The sequence below is a fragment of the Acinonyx jubatus genome, chromosome E4 (assembly GCF_027475565.1).
Source record: "Acinonyx jubatus isolate Ajub_Pintada_27869175 chromosome E4, VMU_Ajub_asm_v1.0, whole genome shotgun sequence".
NCBI classification, from domain to species: domain Eukaryota; kingdom Metazoa; phylum Chordata; class Mammalia; order Carnivora; family Felidae; genus Acinonyx; species Acinonyx jubatus.
Window position 1 is genome coordinate 13,935,861 of NC_069395.1, and position 18,600 is coordinate 13,954,460.

Below are 18,600 nucleotides of genomic sequence, written 5' to 3' on the forward strand. Positions count from 1 at the left end.
GAATATTTATATTTGTTGCAATTGGTGCATATTTTTAGCCTTTCCAAAGGAACATCATTTTTAAGTGTTCACCAACTTACCTTGTCACAGATCCATTTCTTAGGATTTTCATCTCTAAAATGTTGACTTCCGTAAGAATTGGGACCATACTTGCTTGATGAATGCATTAATGGGATGTACTTTTTATTTTTATGGTAGGAAGAAAATGGCAAAAACCTGAAATAATATTTAAGTGATATTGTTAATTTTATATCTACAGATATTTGATTTAAAAAATTAGAATTTAGAGAAGTACTAAAGCATAGTGAAAATAAAACATGGCTTGGAATCAGAATACCTGGATTCCACTTCAACCTCTGCCACTATCTCTGTTACTAACTTTTATGAATCTTCATGTCTCATTCAGTAAATGGAGATACCAAAACTTTTCTCACAGAATTTTTTATAAGTTTCAAATATCTTGGAAATATAGAAAAATTTTAATAAACTTATTAATGATGCCAAGTAACTTACTTAAAATTTATTGTGTGAACAAAAACTTTCTTAATTTAAAAATGGTATCCAAAAATGAAAAGGATGCCCATATAAAAAATTCTCATTGAAATGGGTTGTCTTCAAATATATTTTCCTTTTTTTATTGAGGTATAATTGACAAGCAAGGTTATATCAGTTTCAGATGTATAGTATAATTCAATATTTGTATATATTGTGAAATGATCATCACAGGTCTAGTTAATATCTGTCACCATACACAGTTACAGAATTTTTTTCTTGTGATGAGAATTTTTTAAGATTCATTCTCTTAGCAACTTTCAAATATGCCATACAGTATTATAAATGATAGCATCATGCTGTACATTACATCCCAATAACTTACTTATTTTATAACTGGAATTTTGCACCTTTTTGACTCTCTCCACTCATTTCATCCACCTGCCCTCCGCCCCCTATCTCTGGCAACCACCAATCTGTTCTCGGTTATCTATCAGAACTTTTTTTTTTTCAAGATTTCACATATAAGATCATATGGTATTTGTCTCTGTCTGACTTATCTCAATTAGCATAATGCCTTCAAAGTCCATGCATGTTGTTGCAAATGGCGAGATTTCATTCTTGTTTATGGCTGAATTATATTACATTGTATACACCACATATTCTTTTTCCATTCATCCACTGATGGACAAGACATTTCCATATCTTGGCTATTGTAAATAGTGTTGCAGTGAATATGGGGGTGAATATGCTTTTCTGAGTTAGTGTTTTTGTTTTCTTCAAATAAATCCATAAGTGAATCTGCTGGATCATACAGTAGGGAGTTCTAGTTTTAATTTTTTGAGGAACTTCTACACTGTTTTCCACAGTGGCTGCACCAATTTACCAATTTGCATTCCCATCAACAGTACACAAGAGTCTCCTTTTGTCCACATCTTTGCCAACACTTATATCTTTCTGACGGGTGTAAGGTGACTCCTTGTGGTTTTGATTTGCATGTCCCTGATGATTAGTGATGTTGAATATCTTTGCATATACCTGTTGCCCATCTGTATGCCTTCTTTGGAAAAATGTCTATATAGGTCCTCTGTCTGTTTTAAAATTAAACTGTCTCTCTTTTTGCTATTAAGTTGTATGAGTTCTTTATATGTTTTAAACATTAACCTCTTATCAGATTCATGATTTGTAAATGTTGTCTCCCATTAAGTAGGTTGATTTTTCATTTTGTTGATGGTTTCTCTTGCTGTGTAGCTTTTTATTTTGATGTGGTTCCACTTGTTTATTTTTGCTCTTGCTGCCTTGGCTTTTGGTGTCAAATCCAATAAAATCATCCCTAAGTCCGAGGTCAAGGAACTCACTATGATTTTTTTCTAAGAGTATTAATTAAGGTTTCAGGTCTTATATTCAAGTCTTTAATCCATTTTAAGTAAACTTTTTGTGTATGTTGTAAGACAGTAGTTCAGTTTCATTCTTTAACTCACCCAAATAGTGAAGGCATCTTTGGCAGGGGTTATGAATAACGTGGCTTTTCAGTCACCCAGACCAGTATCCACACCTTAGCTTTGCCCTTGCCAGCTGTGTTCCTTTATGGATGTTACTTGACCTCTATATGAGATTTTACTTCCATCCAGGGTTGTTGTAAGGAATGAACAAGTAGAAGTAGCTTGTTGTCACAGCCACCATTATCATTATCATCATCATTCTTATTTTAATGTGTTACCATGATCAACATAAAAGATCAAAATTTTAAAATCCACATCTAAGATTTTGATGTAATGTGGTGAATTGTTAAAAAACCTCACCAGAACCCTCTGAAATAAGAGTAAAGAAAAAAAATTATAAATCTACAAGAAGAAAGAGGACAGGAGAGGAGAAACAGCAGATTAAAATACCAACAAATTTTGGGCAGGTGAAAAGCAGATAGATAATACAAAACAACTGAAATCGCAGTTCCAGAAAAGGGAGAGGCTAAAGGGAAAGGTCAATGTTGCACAACCTTGGCGAGGCTCAGGGAAAAAAGCTACAGTTATTGCAGAAGGTGAGAGTGAGGGATAAAACTGGAAACAGATTAAAAGTCTACACAAGGAGTGATTAAATCCCCAGGTTCCTCTCCCAGTCCATGCATCCATGAGAAGAGTTTATTGTCAGAAACTTTACACTGGAGAGCTCTGGTCTCAGTGGGAGCAGGTGGCAGGCCAAGGGGGAAGCACCAAATGGGATATATGGGTTTTAAATCAGTGTCTACTCAGTGAACGCTTCCCTTGCTCATGTCTATGTGAACTGGCAGTGGGACTTAAACACTTCATCTGACTAATGCATCCTCTCAAAAGATCCTGGAAATGCCCAGAGAAACAACTTCAAATTTCGACATTTGAAGATTTCTTAATGAAAAGCCTATCAGTCAAAAAGCCACACTCACACACAACTACAGTTTCTAGTCTGATTTTTAGAGTCTCCTTTAATATGAATGTAAAAATGGATTACCAGTTGGGGGAAATACCGACATGAAAGACAGGCACATCTCCAAGCATAAAAGACATAAAAGATAATCTGGAGGAAAGAAATCTAATGAAGGAAACAGGAATATACTTCAAACACTTTTCATTAATGTAATCAAAGAAGATATGGTACTAATGAAGTTGGAGTTTGATGCTTTTTTAAATAAAAGAAACATTTAGAGAAAAAGATCTGGGCAATAAAAAATATATATTATACAATGAAGTGGAATATTCTGCTGAGAAGAATATTCTGAAATTCAGACTTTGGAAAAACAAAGTTGAAGTTCAACAGATTTATTGATCTTAACCATTTGTCAATATTTTCATATATATTACCTCATTTAATTAACACAAGAAAGGCTTTTTAATAAAATCTAAATTCAATTGAAAATTTGTTTCCTTGCCATTACGTTCATAAATTTGCCTTAAAAAGTAAGGGGAAACAAGCATTATTTCATCAGTTTTCACACTTCTCTATAATTTATTTTTAATGTTTATTAATAAGCTGCTCTTTAATATTTTTCCTAATGAAAAATTCTTAGGAAAAATTTGTTTAAAATAAAAATAAACAGAACACAGAGCTTTGAATCACACAAGATTACACACGCATGTATTACATATGCTCCTGGGAAAAGAGCTCTCATATAAGACAGATTATGGTCCTTCCAGTACTAATTTGCACATGGGATGGACATCACACGCACAAAAATTAATGTGGCCCCAATGTCCCTGAGTATACAAGAGGGGTGCTGTGAGCTGGCTGCTGCACTTACACTTATCACTTCTGAATTGCATTTTAATAGTACATTTTTCTTTTGTGTCTGAACAAAATTTGCTTTCTCAAGGGAATGGATGGCTGAGAAGACAAGGCTGAAAGACTAAGTACTTTCCTGTCCACGAGTTAATTTTACTTTCATTCAGCCATAATGTTTCACTGAAGGAACGTGTATGCATATTCTTAAGTGTATGTATGTATGTATGTGCATATGTAGGTAACATATCAAAAATATTTAGATGCTTATAAATATTTTTCAAATATTTAGCTTCAAATTAGGAATAAATTATTTAATGCTTAAATAGGATTTGCTCTGTAAAAGTATAAGTAGCTATGAAAACCCTAAAAACATCAATTTAGCTTATAATCAAACTTTTAGAAAATATCAATTCCTTTTTGAAATGTTATCTTTTACCAATTTTAAATAGATACTCAGATGCACTTCTTGCTTGCAGTCATTTCTTTTCAATTGGATGAATAGCATATAAAGAAGATACAGGTTAGCCTATTATTTTTATAATTTCATCAAAGATTCAGATCTGGAATAAATTCTAAAATACATTGTGGACAAACAGTGGCTTTAAAAACACATCACTACCTGAACGTGTGGGAAGAATCTGTAAGGAATCTCGGGAAGCAAAAATTAAAAACAGTCAATTAGCTTCAGGGAAAATGAGTCCCTGAGTATACTTACTATATTTTCCAAAAAAAGAAGACTAATGAATTATATATTTTTTTTCTCTGATAACTCCCTTTTATTACCCCTTTTTTATATTCCTACTATTGCCACTCACGATGGTAGGTTTTCCTCCAACTCATTTATTTCACTGCCAAATAACTGAAATCTACAAATTATGAACCCCTCTTGCCTATTGATTGAAGCCTATATTCTTCAGTCCATCTGTCAAGCTTCCTAGAATGCACTTGATCTGTCCATTTTCCATCATTCCTTATCTGCCATCCCACTGACGCCATTCTCCTTTCTTTCTTTCTGTCTTTCCATCCTAGGCAACCTAATTGTCCCAATCCAGGCCCACACTGATTCCTCTACTGTCCTAATATCCACCCATTAAACTAACATTCAATGAAGCTTTTATATACTAAGCACTTTGGAAAACATTGAGATAGAATGATGGAAGATGGACTATACCTAAAAGGAATTCTTGCCTAATGGCAGGGGGTAGAGAATAAGACAACACAGAATGTGTTAAGTTGTGTGATGGATGTATGCACAAGAGGTTACTAAGGTACAGAGGAAGGTTTATGTCTGCATGTGCATATGTGTTTGTAATATGCCAGTGTGCATGCTTATGTTTTGGGGTTACTGGCAAGCAGTTGGGAGATGGGACATGGAAAAGTTATCTTCACAGGCTGTGTTTGCCAGAGCTGAAAGACAAGTAGTCAAGTTAAGAAGTTGGTAAAGGCCAATTTAGACAGAAGAAACAATATATACAAAGATACAGAGGTGAGTTAGAACAGAGAAAGGAATTCCGAACTGAGAGGGTTCAACACAGCTGGAAATTGGGTTCTTTATAAAGGACACGAAGTAGATCATGGAGAGTCTTTTGGTAAAGATGACTGTACAGTAAATAAGAAGAATATGTACAGTTATATATTACAGATCTTTATAACTTGCAAAGCATTTGTTTTTATGTTTACATGTATATAAATTTTGACACTTGATAGGGGAGTTATGCAGGCTGCAATGGATTTTAGCTGGGTAAATCACCCCAAGATGAACATGGTGATAACAATTTATAGATACCAAGGTACATGCTTATGGAACAGGTCTCAAACACTGAACATGCCCTAGATCAGCCCTCCTAGTAAAATACATGTATTAACACAAAGCAAGATAAAGGGATACTTTATTCAGGATAAAGGGACACTTTATTGCAAGTTAGGAATTTGGTTCCAGACCACAATGAATTCTCCAAGAGCTATGCAAAATATGCAAATAAGATTGTGTGTGTGTGTGTGTGTGTGTGTGTGCACGCGCGTGCGCGCCTAGGCCAGAGGTAAGAGAAATAGCAAAGCACAGCAAGACAATATCTAACCTGAGTTTTAATAAATAGGTCAGACTTCATTAGACAGACACAGAAATTGAGAAGAGCATGCATTTTAGGGACTTGTATGAGTAGATGCTCAGAGGTAAAAGCCTGGAACACACATGTAGGGTCTTATAAATTATGTAGCTAATCTTCCCAGAAAATAGAAACAACACTTTTCATGGGGTGCATACCAGTTCCTATGAGAACAGGCTAAGCTTCAACAGTTTTATCTTACTTAACGTCTATAGGAAATACTGTCTCAGTTACTTTATTCTTTCCTCACAGATACTATTGCCAAACTTGGGCTCATCATTGGGCTCTTGGCCAATCCTCTCTTTGAAACGCAGACTTGACCACAGCATTACAAAGGCTAATCAATACTGGGGATCAAGGAAAGGTAGCCTGTGACCACGTCTCATAGCTCTCTCTCTCTGTTGCTAAATCAGATGCCTTGAGATCCTTTCATTCCAAGACATGCCTGACATTTTTCACCTTTTACTGAAAAAAAAATTTTTTTTATAAATGAATTATAAGATAAATACAGGATTCTTACATAAGTGACTATCAATACATCCACTTTTTCATGTGGGAAAAGGAAATAAAAATACTTTTCCATCATCTCAGATCAGTTATAAAATGATTTAGTCTTCAAGTTTTTAAAATCTCCTACACTTCATAGACAAGAAAATGTAACGTGATGAGATGATAGCATAGCAAATAAGGTCTTATGAATTTTATTGACTTAATATTTGAGTAATTGAACTTCATATTGCAAGCAGTAGTTTACTTCTAACTCTATTAAGAGTGACTTTACGATAATATTGTTTCTTAACCATGTACTACTGAGGTAAAAAATGACCAGACTCAGAAAATCAGTTATCGGTTTGGCCTTATATACTACACAGAGAGGGAGTCATGCCAATTATTTTTTCTCATAGCAATAATGGTTGCCATAAAAGTTTTCTCGTAGCAGAATTGTAGAATATACTCAAAAGATCACAAGTTGTGTTAATAAAATCTTAGTTTATGAGCAGCCCATCCCAATCATTAACAACACTGGTAGGACAGACACTCCCTAATGGGGATGCAGGAGTGAGTGCTGGAATTCATCCCAGGATCTTGGCTTAAAAGCCATATCTAAAATACATTCAAAAAAAAAAAAAAGGAGCAAGGATTCAGAGCTTTGAAATGTTCAAAATAGAATAGTTATTTAGTTGGTGGTGAAGAAAATAAAATAGGAGGAAAAAAAAACCACTATGGGCTAATTAAAGGAAGGCATTTCCTTTAATTCCAGAGGGAATCCTCTGTAGTCTACAGAAGTTAATTTGACGAGCAAAGACACCTGGGTGTAAAAGTTTGGAGGGAGGTGATGAAAGAACTAAAAGATTAAACATGAATCAAGCAAATTGATTTAATCTAATAAACCAATCAACAAACAAATAGTTTTCATGTTATCTTAAAAGTACACCTGTTCAAAAATGATTCTATTAGACTTTAATATTATCATCATTATTATAACATAGAAAATACTAAATTTAATGTTTTGAGGGCTGAGTTATAACCAGTTCATTTCTGGTCTCATTATCAGATGACTCAGTTCTCATTAACTAATCATAGCTTTTTTTTTTTTTTTTAAAGATAAAGTATTTTGAAAAAAAACACATAATTGGAAATATGCAAATTATTTTTGTCAATTATATTTGAAATAGGATGAGGTATGTTTTAGATTTGTAGTATGTATAATTAATAGTGAATATTGAATTAATATAATGAATAATGAATGTATATCATTTTGCAATATATGTAAGTGAAATTATGCTGTACCTTTTAAACTTATACAGTGCTATGTCAATTATGACTCCATACTGAATAATTTTAGCCCTTTTAAAACACTAACCAGGTTAACTGACTCAGGTATGATTCATAAAAAAGGTCCATAAAAAGCTGAATATTTTTCCTTTAAATACAGAATAATCTAAATTTTAGAATAAACTTAGCAAGTAAGTCTCTTTTTCATTACGTTCAATATGAGAAATAAAGTATTTTCACTATATATATTAAGAATCCAAATTTCCAAATAAACTTAACATGTAACTCATTAATACCAACAGAAAGACCTCAAAACATAGTCTACTACTCTATTAAGAAGTTTTAGTTGAGTCGAATTTTGGTTGAAGAGATGTTAATAAAATGAGCAACAAACTGGAATAGGAATTAAACAGACTTCGTTTCTGGATGAAGACAGCTTTCACTGAGATTTTAATGTAACCATAGCTCTAAGTGTTTAATACATAAAGTATTTTAAAATAAGAGTGGAATTCATAGTGGGAATTTAAAACTCATAAACTACTTAAGCAGCAATATCAATAGCACAGGTCTCTTCCCTAGGGTGGAGACAGAAATGTAATATTTAAAGGACTCAAATGGCAAGATTATCTGTTCAACTCGACAGTGAGCTTATATTGCAAGCTTCTAAATTTAAGTGGGAAGACATATTTTGCTCTTCTCCTTACATTTTTCTTGCCTTAAGAGGAATCGAATTCTTGGATATATTATTATTATTAACAATCTCAAGGCATGCTGATTCACTACCTTTATTAGAGCTATGTAACAACTTTTGGACATATGTTTTGCAGAGTTGACTTTTCTGTAGTTAATTGTGAAAAATCTTAAAAAAAAGAAAAAAATAACCTTGCTAAAAGATACTAAATTTAAATGTTCTAGCTAAGTAACATTTCACACAGGCTCTTCTTTTGGGCCATTTATATCAGATGTTTTAAACTAACAAAGGCACCAATATAGCTAAAAAGGATAAGCTCAGATATTTTAAAGACTTGTGCAATTGATATAAAAGAACATAGAACTATGCATGTTAACCATAGTGAAATTAAAATTAAAAACTTAAAGAAAACAGTTTTATTAAACTAAGTAAAAAACTAAATAAAAGCTAAGGGGAAAATAAGGCTATAGGAAACACTTGTACAAATTATTGTTGAGGTCTAAGGAAAAAAATAAGCTGAAATTTTTTTTAAAAATTGCTAAGGAAACTCAAATATTCTTTGTTGAGTAACATTCCAGAGTGGCATACTCTAGACTGTGGTCTCTGGAAGAGGGGATTCCGTGGCCAACTATACTATCAGATCTAGGAAACCAGGAGATCTCTATCTTGTTTATCGCTCTGTCCCCAGTGCCTAATATAGTGTGCCTGGAACATATTAGGCATGCGATAATATCTGTTGAATGAATGAGTGAATAAGTTTGCAAAAGGCTATATATTATATTCTACTTCTTTGAGGTTTACACTAAGTAAAAGTATATTTAAGACTGAGATGCCCTATAAATGCCAAAAAAAAGTTTAACTGTTTTAAATATAACTTTTTCCCAAATTTATCTGATAGAAAATTCACTAACATCTTGCAGATTAGTGTTTTAAGAGACACAGTTTGGAAAATGCTATTGAGAGTAAGAGAAAGAAAAACAGAAGTATAGGTTTGCCTATTACCGGGAGTAATAGGAAAATGTTAATAAAGATCAAAGAGAAATCACAATTGAACTCACTTTCTTTTGTTTGACTTTTCTTTCAGTGAGAATAATTTTGGTGATCAGATAAAGACAAAACAAACAAGACTCAGTTCAAGCTCAAGTCAATATTAAAAAAAAAAAGAGAGAGAAACTTAACACCTACCATTTTTCAAGCATTGTGCTCAGTGTACTGTGTAAGTCATGGGCTGTATTCTTGAGGAGCTTATCACCTAGAACAAGGGTCTCCAATATTTATATCCAGAAGGGCTAGGCGGGTAACACCAATGAGTCAGACAAAAAAAATAAGAAGGTAAGCTTCAATTATTGCCATGTGAGACTGTGGGCCCACTGTTTCTAGATCATCTAGGCTTGCTTGCTTTATGTATGTATGTATGTATGTATGTATGTATGTATGTATGTATGTATTTATTTATTTATCTTTTTTTTTTTTACATTTATTTATTTTTTTGAGAGATAGAGACAGCATGAGCAGGGGAGGGGCAGAGAGAGAGGGAGACACAGAATCCGAAGCAGGCTCCAGGCTCTGCGCTGTCAGCACAGAGCCTGATGTGGGGCTCAAACCCATGACCCGTGAGATCATGACCTGAGCCGAAGTCGGACGCTTAACCAACTGAGCCACCCAGGCGCCCCAAGATCATCTAGGTTTTAATAAACACTGGAAAAATCTGGATTAAAAAAAATAATTACCATTTTTAATTACTTTTCCATTAATATAATTTTTAGAAAATAGTAGCATCCAAATATAACATACCTGGAGACTATGCAGCTCAGAAGCCATTAAATTTTGCAACCTCTGGTTTAAATTTTACATATGTGCATCTAAGCATTTTCAATGATTTCAAGGTCTCTAACCAAATTATATCTCAAGTCACTGAGCCAACCTTTGGATTAAATCACCAAATCATTATCAGTTATTCTTAAGAAATTGTGACTGTACCAAAGATGTCACAAAATGAATTTAAAAGCAGAAGAATACAGATTCTACAATCCAGGTGGCTTAATTTGGGGTTAATTTTCAGCACATTTCTAAAGTGTAATATTAAAATTAAATCCTAGAAAAGTGGTGACATATATATATGGCATAGACACATATGACACTGGCACCATTTTATCTTAATAATTTAATATGTGTTTGTGTTTCCATATTTTAAATTAAAAATAAATATATTTTTAATAGAAATTTATATATCTGAATATATATGTGTATATATATTATTGCACACACACACACACACACACACACATATATATATATATATATATAAATATATATATAAATTTAGAAACAGGTGTATATACATATAGACATATATCACCATAGGTAAGAGTAAAATTTTAGACGTGATATGTCTGATCTTTGGCCAAGAATTTGTCTGATATGTCTGAGCTTTGGCCAAGCTCTTTTATGATATCCTGAAGAATATGGGAGAAATAAGAATCAGCTGATAGTTAAAGAAGAAAGTAAAGCTACCAATGAATGACTTCCCAATGGCCAAATCCAAAACATACTTTTAGTTCTCACTTGACTTGACTTCTACGTCAGGCTGTTCATCCAGTCCTTGTAGTAAATTTTCTTTACATCTGCACAATATCTCTTTCTCCTCTTTGCTTTCCTAATTTCTTGACAGACTTACCATTTTCTGCCAATACCTTGAATTAATGACTCTTATCTTAGCCATAACTGTGCACTGAATCACCTGGGCATAATCACAAACACATCTGCCTACTGAGTCAAAATATCTGTGACTGGGGAAGGCACATGTATATAATTTTAAACCTCAAGGTGATGTAGATGAGCAACCTAATTAAGAACCGTAGTCCTAACATGAAAGAAACCCCCAGAAATTTGTACATTTGTCTCTCAATAGCTTCCCTCTAGCAGATTCTTCCACCACCAAGGTTTTAATTATTTCCTCTACAGTGATGATTTCTAAATCCTTATCTCTATATACAATGTTTTTCTTTAACTCAAGACCAGTATTTTCAAATGATCACTAGGAATATCTATCTACCTAGATGCACAATAGGAATCTTAAAGAGCTGCCCCTAAATTAAGCATATATCCAAAACCTCCATCCAATCAAACCTATAATTCTTATGTAGACATACTTCATTTTATTACACTTTGCTTTAGTGATCTATTCAGATATCGTGCTTTTTGCATACTGAAGCTTTGTGGCACCCTGTTTAGAGCAAGTCTATCAGCGCCAGTTTTCTAACAGCATTTACTCATTTTGTGTCTCTGTAACACTTGGGCAATTACCACAATACATCACACTTTTTAACTATTATATTCATTATGATGATCTGTGATCAGTGATCTAGGATATTACTATTATAATTATTTGGGGGCACCATGAACTACACCCATATAAGACAGGGAACTTAGTGGATAAATATTCTGTGTGTTCTGACTGCCCCACCAAATTGGCATTCCCCCATCTCACCCTTTCCTCAGAACTCCCCTTCCCTAAGACACAAAAACACTGCAGTTAGGCCAGTTAACAACCCTATGGTGACCTCTAAGGTGTTGAAGTAAAAAGAACAGTCATATGTCTCTCACTTTAAATCAAAAGCTAGAAATGATAAAGTTTAATGAGGAAGGCATGTCAAAGACCAAGATAGGTCAAAAGGTAGGCCTCTTGATCCAGACAAGACAGTTACCTAAGTCGTGAAAGCAAAGGAAAAGTCCTTGGAGGAAATTAAAAGTGCTACTCCAATGAATACACAAACGAGAAAGAAATGAAACAGCTTTATTTCTGACACGGAGAAAGTTTGAGTGGTCTGGATAGAAGATCGAGCCAGCTGCAGCATTCTCTTAGGCCAAAGCCCAATCCAGAGCAAGGCCCTGACTCTATTCAATCCTATGAGGGCAGAGAGAGGTAAGGAAGCTGCGGAAAAAAAAAAGTCTGAATCTAGCAGAGGTTGGCTCGTGAGGTTATGGAAAGAAGCCAATGACATAGATGTGTAAGGTGAAGCAGCTAAGTTCTGATATAGAAGCTGCAGCAAGTTATCCAAAGATCTAGCTAAGATAATTAATTAAGGTGGCCATACTAAACAACAGATTTTCAATGTAAATGAAATAGCCTTCGATTGGAAAAAGATGGCATCTCTAAGAATTTCGTAGCTGGAGAAGAGCCAATGCTTGGCTTCAAAACTTCAGAGGACAGGCTTACTTTATTGGTAGGGTCTACTACAGCTGGGGACTTTAAGTTGAAACCAATGTTTATTTACCATTCCAAAAATTCTAGGGCCCGTAAAAATTATGCTACGTCTACTCTACCTGTGTTCTGTAAATGAAACAACAAAGCCTGCATAGCACATCTGTTCACAACATTTAAGCCCACTGAATATTTAAGCCCAATGTTAAGAACTACTGCTCAAAAAAAAAAAAAAAAGATTCCTTTCAAAATATGAACACTCGCTGACAATGTACCTGGTCAGCCAAGAGTTCTGATGGAGATGTACAAGATGGAGGTTGTTTTCACGCTTGCTAGCACAGCATCCGTTTTGCAGCCCATGGATTGAGGAGTAATTTTGACTCTCAAGTCTGACGATTTAAGAAATACATTTCATAAGCCATAGTTGCAATAGATAGTGATTCCTTTGGTGGATGGGGGAAAAGTAAACTGAAAATCTTCTGGAAAGGATTCACATTCTAGATGCCTTTAGGAACATGCATGATTCAAGCGAAGAGGTCAAAATATCAACATTAGTAGGAGTTTAGGAGAAGTCAATTCCAATCTTCACGGATGAGTCTGCAGGATTCAAGATTTCAACAAAGGAAGTATGTGCAGATGTGGCAGAAATGGCAAGACAACTAGAAATATAAGAGGAGCCTGAAGATTTGGTTGAATCACACTTGGACGGAGGAGGGGCTGCTTCTTCCGGGTGAGTAAAGAAAGTGGTTTCTTGAGGTGGGATCTACTCCTGGGGAACAGGCTGTGAAGATTGTGGAAATGACAACAAAGGAGTGAGAATATCACATATTTAGTGGATAAAGCAGAGGTTTGAGAGGATTAACTCCAATTCCACAAGAAGTTATACTGTAGGTAAAATGCTATCAAAGAGCAATGCACGCTCCAGAGAAATCATTAGTGAAAGGCAGAGGTAATCAATATGGCAAATTTCACTTTTGTATTAAGAAACTGCCACAGTCATCCCAAACTTCAGCAACCGCCCTGATCAGTCAGCAGCCATCAACCCTGAGGCAGGACCCTCTATCAGCAAAAAGATTACACCTTGCTGAAAGCTCAGATGATGGTTAGTCTGTTTTAGTAATTATTAATTAATTAATTAACCCATTTATTTTTTGGAAAAGAATGTTTTATCAATTATCCTTATATGTTTCCATTTCTAGAGTCTGTAGAATTTTGTTTTGTTTTGTTTTGTTTCAAATTTTTGTTTAAATTCTAGTTAACATTTAGTATAATATTGGTTTCAGGAGTAGAGTTTAGTGATTCATCACTTACATATAGCAATAAAGTATTTTTAAATTAAAGTATGCACATTTTCAGACATAATGCTGTTGCATACACTTAATAGCATACTTATAATGTAAACATAACTTTCATATGCAATGGGAAGCCAGAAAATCAATTTGACTTGCACTATTGTGATATTCACTTTGTTCCTTGGTCTGGAACCAAACCTGCAATATTTCTGAGGTATGCCTGTATTTTTTTCTTAGTCACGTAAGGACATCACCGACTAGCCAGTCCACTCAGCCAGAAGTCATCACGTCAAGGCACTAAAGGACTCCTTGCTTGGCACTCCTCAATCTGAAGAAATCTTTGCTTATGGCCTTACTCCCATAAAACACTGTAGTTGATATAATGTAACATACCTTCCCCAAGATCACGACTGTGATTTATTTATATGTTAACTTAACATATCTATTACTTTCACACATATTTATTATTTATTGTGTTCAATGTTATGACTTATGTGGGCTAGTTTGTTTATATATATTGAGCAAAACAGATTCTCTTTCAGCAATTTGAACTGAAAAAAAGGAATTAGCTATAGGTTCTAGAGCTGGAAGGTTACATTGAATCAGGCCTGGAATGGCCATGATAAATAAATGCAAGCTGAAGATTTATGGGAAAGAAACTCCTAGCAGATAAAGGTAGTCAGCAGACAGCAGATGAGAGGCAGAAATGCAGAGAAAAGCAGAGATGCCACCAGAGTGAGCAATCATGCCCCTGCAGCCTCAAGGTCACCTTAGTCCAGTTTTTCTTTGGTTCCTCATATTTCTACAAGATTCCCTGCTGGATCTTTTCAAACATAACTTTTAACTTAACTTTTTGAGTTACCTTGAGTGGATTTCTGTCCTTTGCAGCTAAGAAAGCTCTAAGACAGTGACTCTAAACATATCTGTGCCCCTGACCATGCCATCTACACCCTATCAGGCTGGCCCCTAAAATTGGTTTAGGGTTTGTAGGATTCTACCTACAGCTATCTGTCAACCTCTCTCTGCCCCTCCACTGCCAATGTCCTCTTCATCTTGGAATTGGACTGTGGTAACAGTCCTCTAACTGGTCTTTGTCACCAGTGACTCTCATTTCTTAACCATGGACAGAACTAGTAGGGTGACGTTTTTAATCTATCTGACCCCTTCACCCCAGTGACTAAAACTGTGATGGTTTCATAGTGTCTTTTATATGGTGAAGTCCAAATACTTTACATTGGTTCACATGGCCCTTCACACTTGGGCTCCAACTACACTTTCCATCTCATCTCTGCCACATTGCATGAGGTACCCAAGCCGCGAACTGAGCTCCACAAGACACCTCAGAAGGCACACTGAAACCCCATGAACTATGCACTGTTTAGCACAGAGATGGCTTTATCCAGGCCGCCTCCTTTTGTCACCCTCCTTGTTCTGTCTGGCAAAATTCTGTTCAGGCTTCAAGTTCCTTCTGACCCCAACACACATTTTTTCTTAATTAATTAATTAATTAATTAATTAATTTTTGAGGGAGAGAGAGAAAGAGACAAAAAGAGAGAGAAAGAGAGAAGGGCAGAGAGAGAGGAGAAAGAGAATCCCAAACAGACTCCATACGGCCAGCGTGGAGCCAGATGTGGGGCTCGAACCCACAAACTGTGAGATCATGACCTGAGCTGAAACCAAGAGTGGGGGGCTCAACCGACTGAGCCACTCAGGTGCTCCCAACACACTTTTGAACCCTAAACTGAAACAGGAAAATGAATAATGTGGTATTCATGCCACACTAATATAAGAATGCTGAGTATGGCACAAAATGATTATTCTTCTGTCAAAAAAGAAATTCCATATACCTCATAAAGTACCTAAAGTCAACTGGCAAAACTTTATCTAGCATATGTCAGGCATTGTCTTAGGAAGAGTACATAGGGTATGACAATACCTAACGAAAAAGACCGCAAGTGTCTTTTTATGACTTGCTCAATTACATACACCAAGGCGTATGTAATATTCTCAGGATATCAATAAAAGTATTCCAAGTTATCCCATTATGTTGATGTTGTAAATCTTAAACTTCTTTGGTGTTAAATGTCTGTTAAGAACACAATCCAAGTGTTCTGTGGTTATTTATTTAAAAAAATCATTTTTTTCCCATGGAAAGTAATTTATTTAAAAAATCACTTTTTTCCACGGAAAGTAACTTACTTAAAAAATCATTTTTTTTCCATGGAAAGAGTGAACAAAAGCACAGTTCTCACTGTAGAGTCAAAGTAATAAAGGGCCTTTTGTAGACAAATTCTAGAACTTCTTAATTATACATTGGCTTATTATCTGTATCTCCAGTATTATAAAGTACCAGAACTTCATTAGAAAAATTAAGCTGGAAAAATGAAGGCAGCACTTTGTAAATTTCTACTGGAAATGAGCTGGGAGAGGCAGAGGAATACTGGATCAAAAGAGGGTAATCATGCTTAACTGTGCCCTAGAGCACCCGCATGTTTAATACGATTTGCACAGTAACTACCTCTCCTATTACTGCTTGTTTGGAGTATTCTGTGTTAATGGGGTTAGCTAATTTAGTATTTTAACTTAAAAAGGCTCTGCTGATTAATAAATGTTGCACACTGTGCTAGTAATTAAAATAAATGGAAGAGTTACAAATAAAAGTTGAATTGTTAAGAAAACATTGTCTGAAAATATACGATAATCCCTATTTATCATAATACAATAACAGTTCAGAAAATATGCAAATTGTAAAGGCCTAAAGTGTTTGAAAATTCCAAGGGTCAAAAAACTTTTGAGATGTGTTAAATTTTCTTATCACTATTCTTTAGTGATAAATATAACCAGATCTCATCTAGATGTACATTTTTGTAAATGTCCTTTAAAAAAAAAACTGTTTAGATCTAGTTTCTTAACCTTTCCTATAACATTTTTCCAGTGGTAACAGTCTACGAAATGATACTGATACTTAATTAGAAAAGTGTATTTAAAAGGTTTAATAATGAGTAAATCTATTCACCAAGGCTTCTGTCTAAGCCAGGGTGCACATTTGAGAGAATGACGGCAGACACACAAGATTCATAGTTACTGAAAACACTTGTTACCAGTGCCAGCAAATGGCCGAGCTGAAGAAATGGAGCTACTATGCTTTGCTACTAAATGTGTGTAGGATGCCTCTCATTTCACCTAATCTGGTAACAAAGGGTGACAGAACGTGCCATCCCAGAACATGCCACTTTGCCAAAGGATTATTTTGAGCTAAAGGCACTTGAAAAGATAGGCACAAGAAAAGTGATCTGAACTCTCCATTTTTTTTGAACTCTCCTTTTATTCCCTAAAATCGGGAACTAACACACCCCTATGACAGCTGGCTCTCCTAAACCAGGAGGAAAGACGTGCTTATCACCAGAGATGAGGAGCTGAGGCCAACGGAATTTTGTACAAATTTTGTTATTTAACTTTTCTCTTCCTTTGCTCTCCCCACACGTTTTATTTTTCCACAATTGCTTCTCATTGTTCAAGCTCATATATAAGCACTTAGGGTTTGCCACTTTTTTGGGGTATTCATTTCCTTATGTGGCTCCTGTGTCATGTAATACTTAATTTAACAAGTGTGTGTGCTTTTCTCCTGTTAATGTGTTGTAGGTCAATTTAATTTTTAGGCCCAGCTGAGGACCCTAAGGGGTTAGAGTGAAAGTTTTTCCTCCCCTACAATAACTATCAGAAAATTAACACCTTTCATTTTTCAAAAAGATGTAGACAGCTATTAAGCTGTCTGTATTTAGGTTCTTATGAAAGCCTATACAGCTTTAAAATAAAATATAATTTATACTGTGATTCAATTATTAACTTCTCCTCATAGGGAGGCTCAAGCCACAATCATATTTTTTTCAATCCTTTAAATGACCATGCCTTAAACCTGCAGAAGAATCTCCAGTCCTTAGAAATCCAAGGATTTCCCTCAAGTTTAGCTCAGGTTTATAAACACCAAAGGCTGATCTAACAAGATAGCTCTTAGCTTTATTTATTTTTTTAATTTAATTTAAGAGAGAGAGAGAGAGAGAGAACGCGAGTGGGGGAGAGGGGCAGAGGAAGGCAGAGAGACAATCGTAAAGCAGACTCCACGCTCAGTGCGGAGCCAGATGATCATGACCTGAGCCACCATCAAAATCCTGATGCTGCAATGACTGAGGCACCCAGACGCCCCCAAGGTAGCGCTTTCATCTGAAGAACAAGGTATATTAGTTTTCTATTGATTCTATAAGTCACCACAAACTTACTGGCTTAAAGAGTACAAAATGTCGGCAGCCTGAAACGGGTCTCACTGGGCTAAGATCAAGGTGCCGGCAGAGCTGCAATCCTTCTGGAGATTCTAGGGGGAAAGTCACTTCTCTCCCTTTCCCAGCTTCTGGAGGCTGCCAGTATTCCTTGGTTGTGGCCACGTCCATGAGATGCAAAGGCAGCAAAGATAAGTTGTCCTTCTCATATCACACAACCCTGACCTATGTAGTAAAATCTCTTTCTGCCTCCCTCTTCCACTTTTAAGGACCCTTGTGATTATATTGGGCCCCCTCAGATAATTTGGGATAACCCCTCCCCATCCTTAAAACCTTAATCATGTCGGTAAAGTCCTCTACATCATCGAAGGTAACATATTCACAGCTTCCTGAGTTAGGTTGGGACTCCCACAGACTCTGTCGGGAGCCATCATTTTGCCTCCCAGAACACAGACTGGCACTGACTTCTATTACATGTCTTAAATCCACTCCCATTGGATCCAGTTACAGTCTG

General features: G+C 35.4%; 1 protein-coding gene across 7 annotated transcripts in view; it reads right to left on the reverse strand.

Annotated features, from left to right (window-relative positions):
- SPATA17 (spermatogenesis associated 17) overlaps positions 1-18,600 on the reverse strand; it is a 225,058-nt gene that overhangs the window by 88,909 nt on the left and 117,549 nt on the right. For all 7 annotated transcript variants that reach the window (XM_053209507.1, XM_027074982.2, XM_053209510.1 and 4 more), the window contains one exon: positions 81-216. In XM_053209507.1, coding sequence (XP_053065482.1) covers positions 81-216 — 136 coding nt within the window. The remainder of the gene's footprint in view (positions 1-80; positions 217-18,600) is intronic.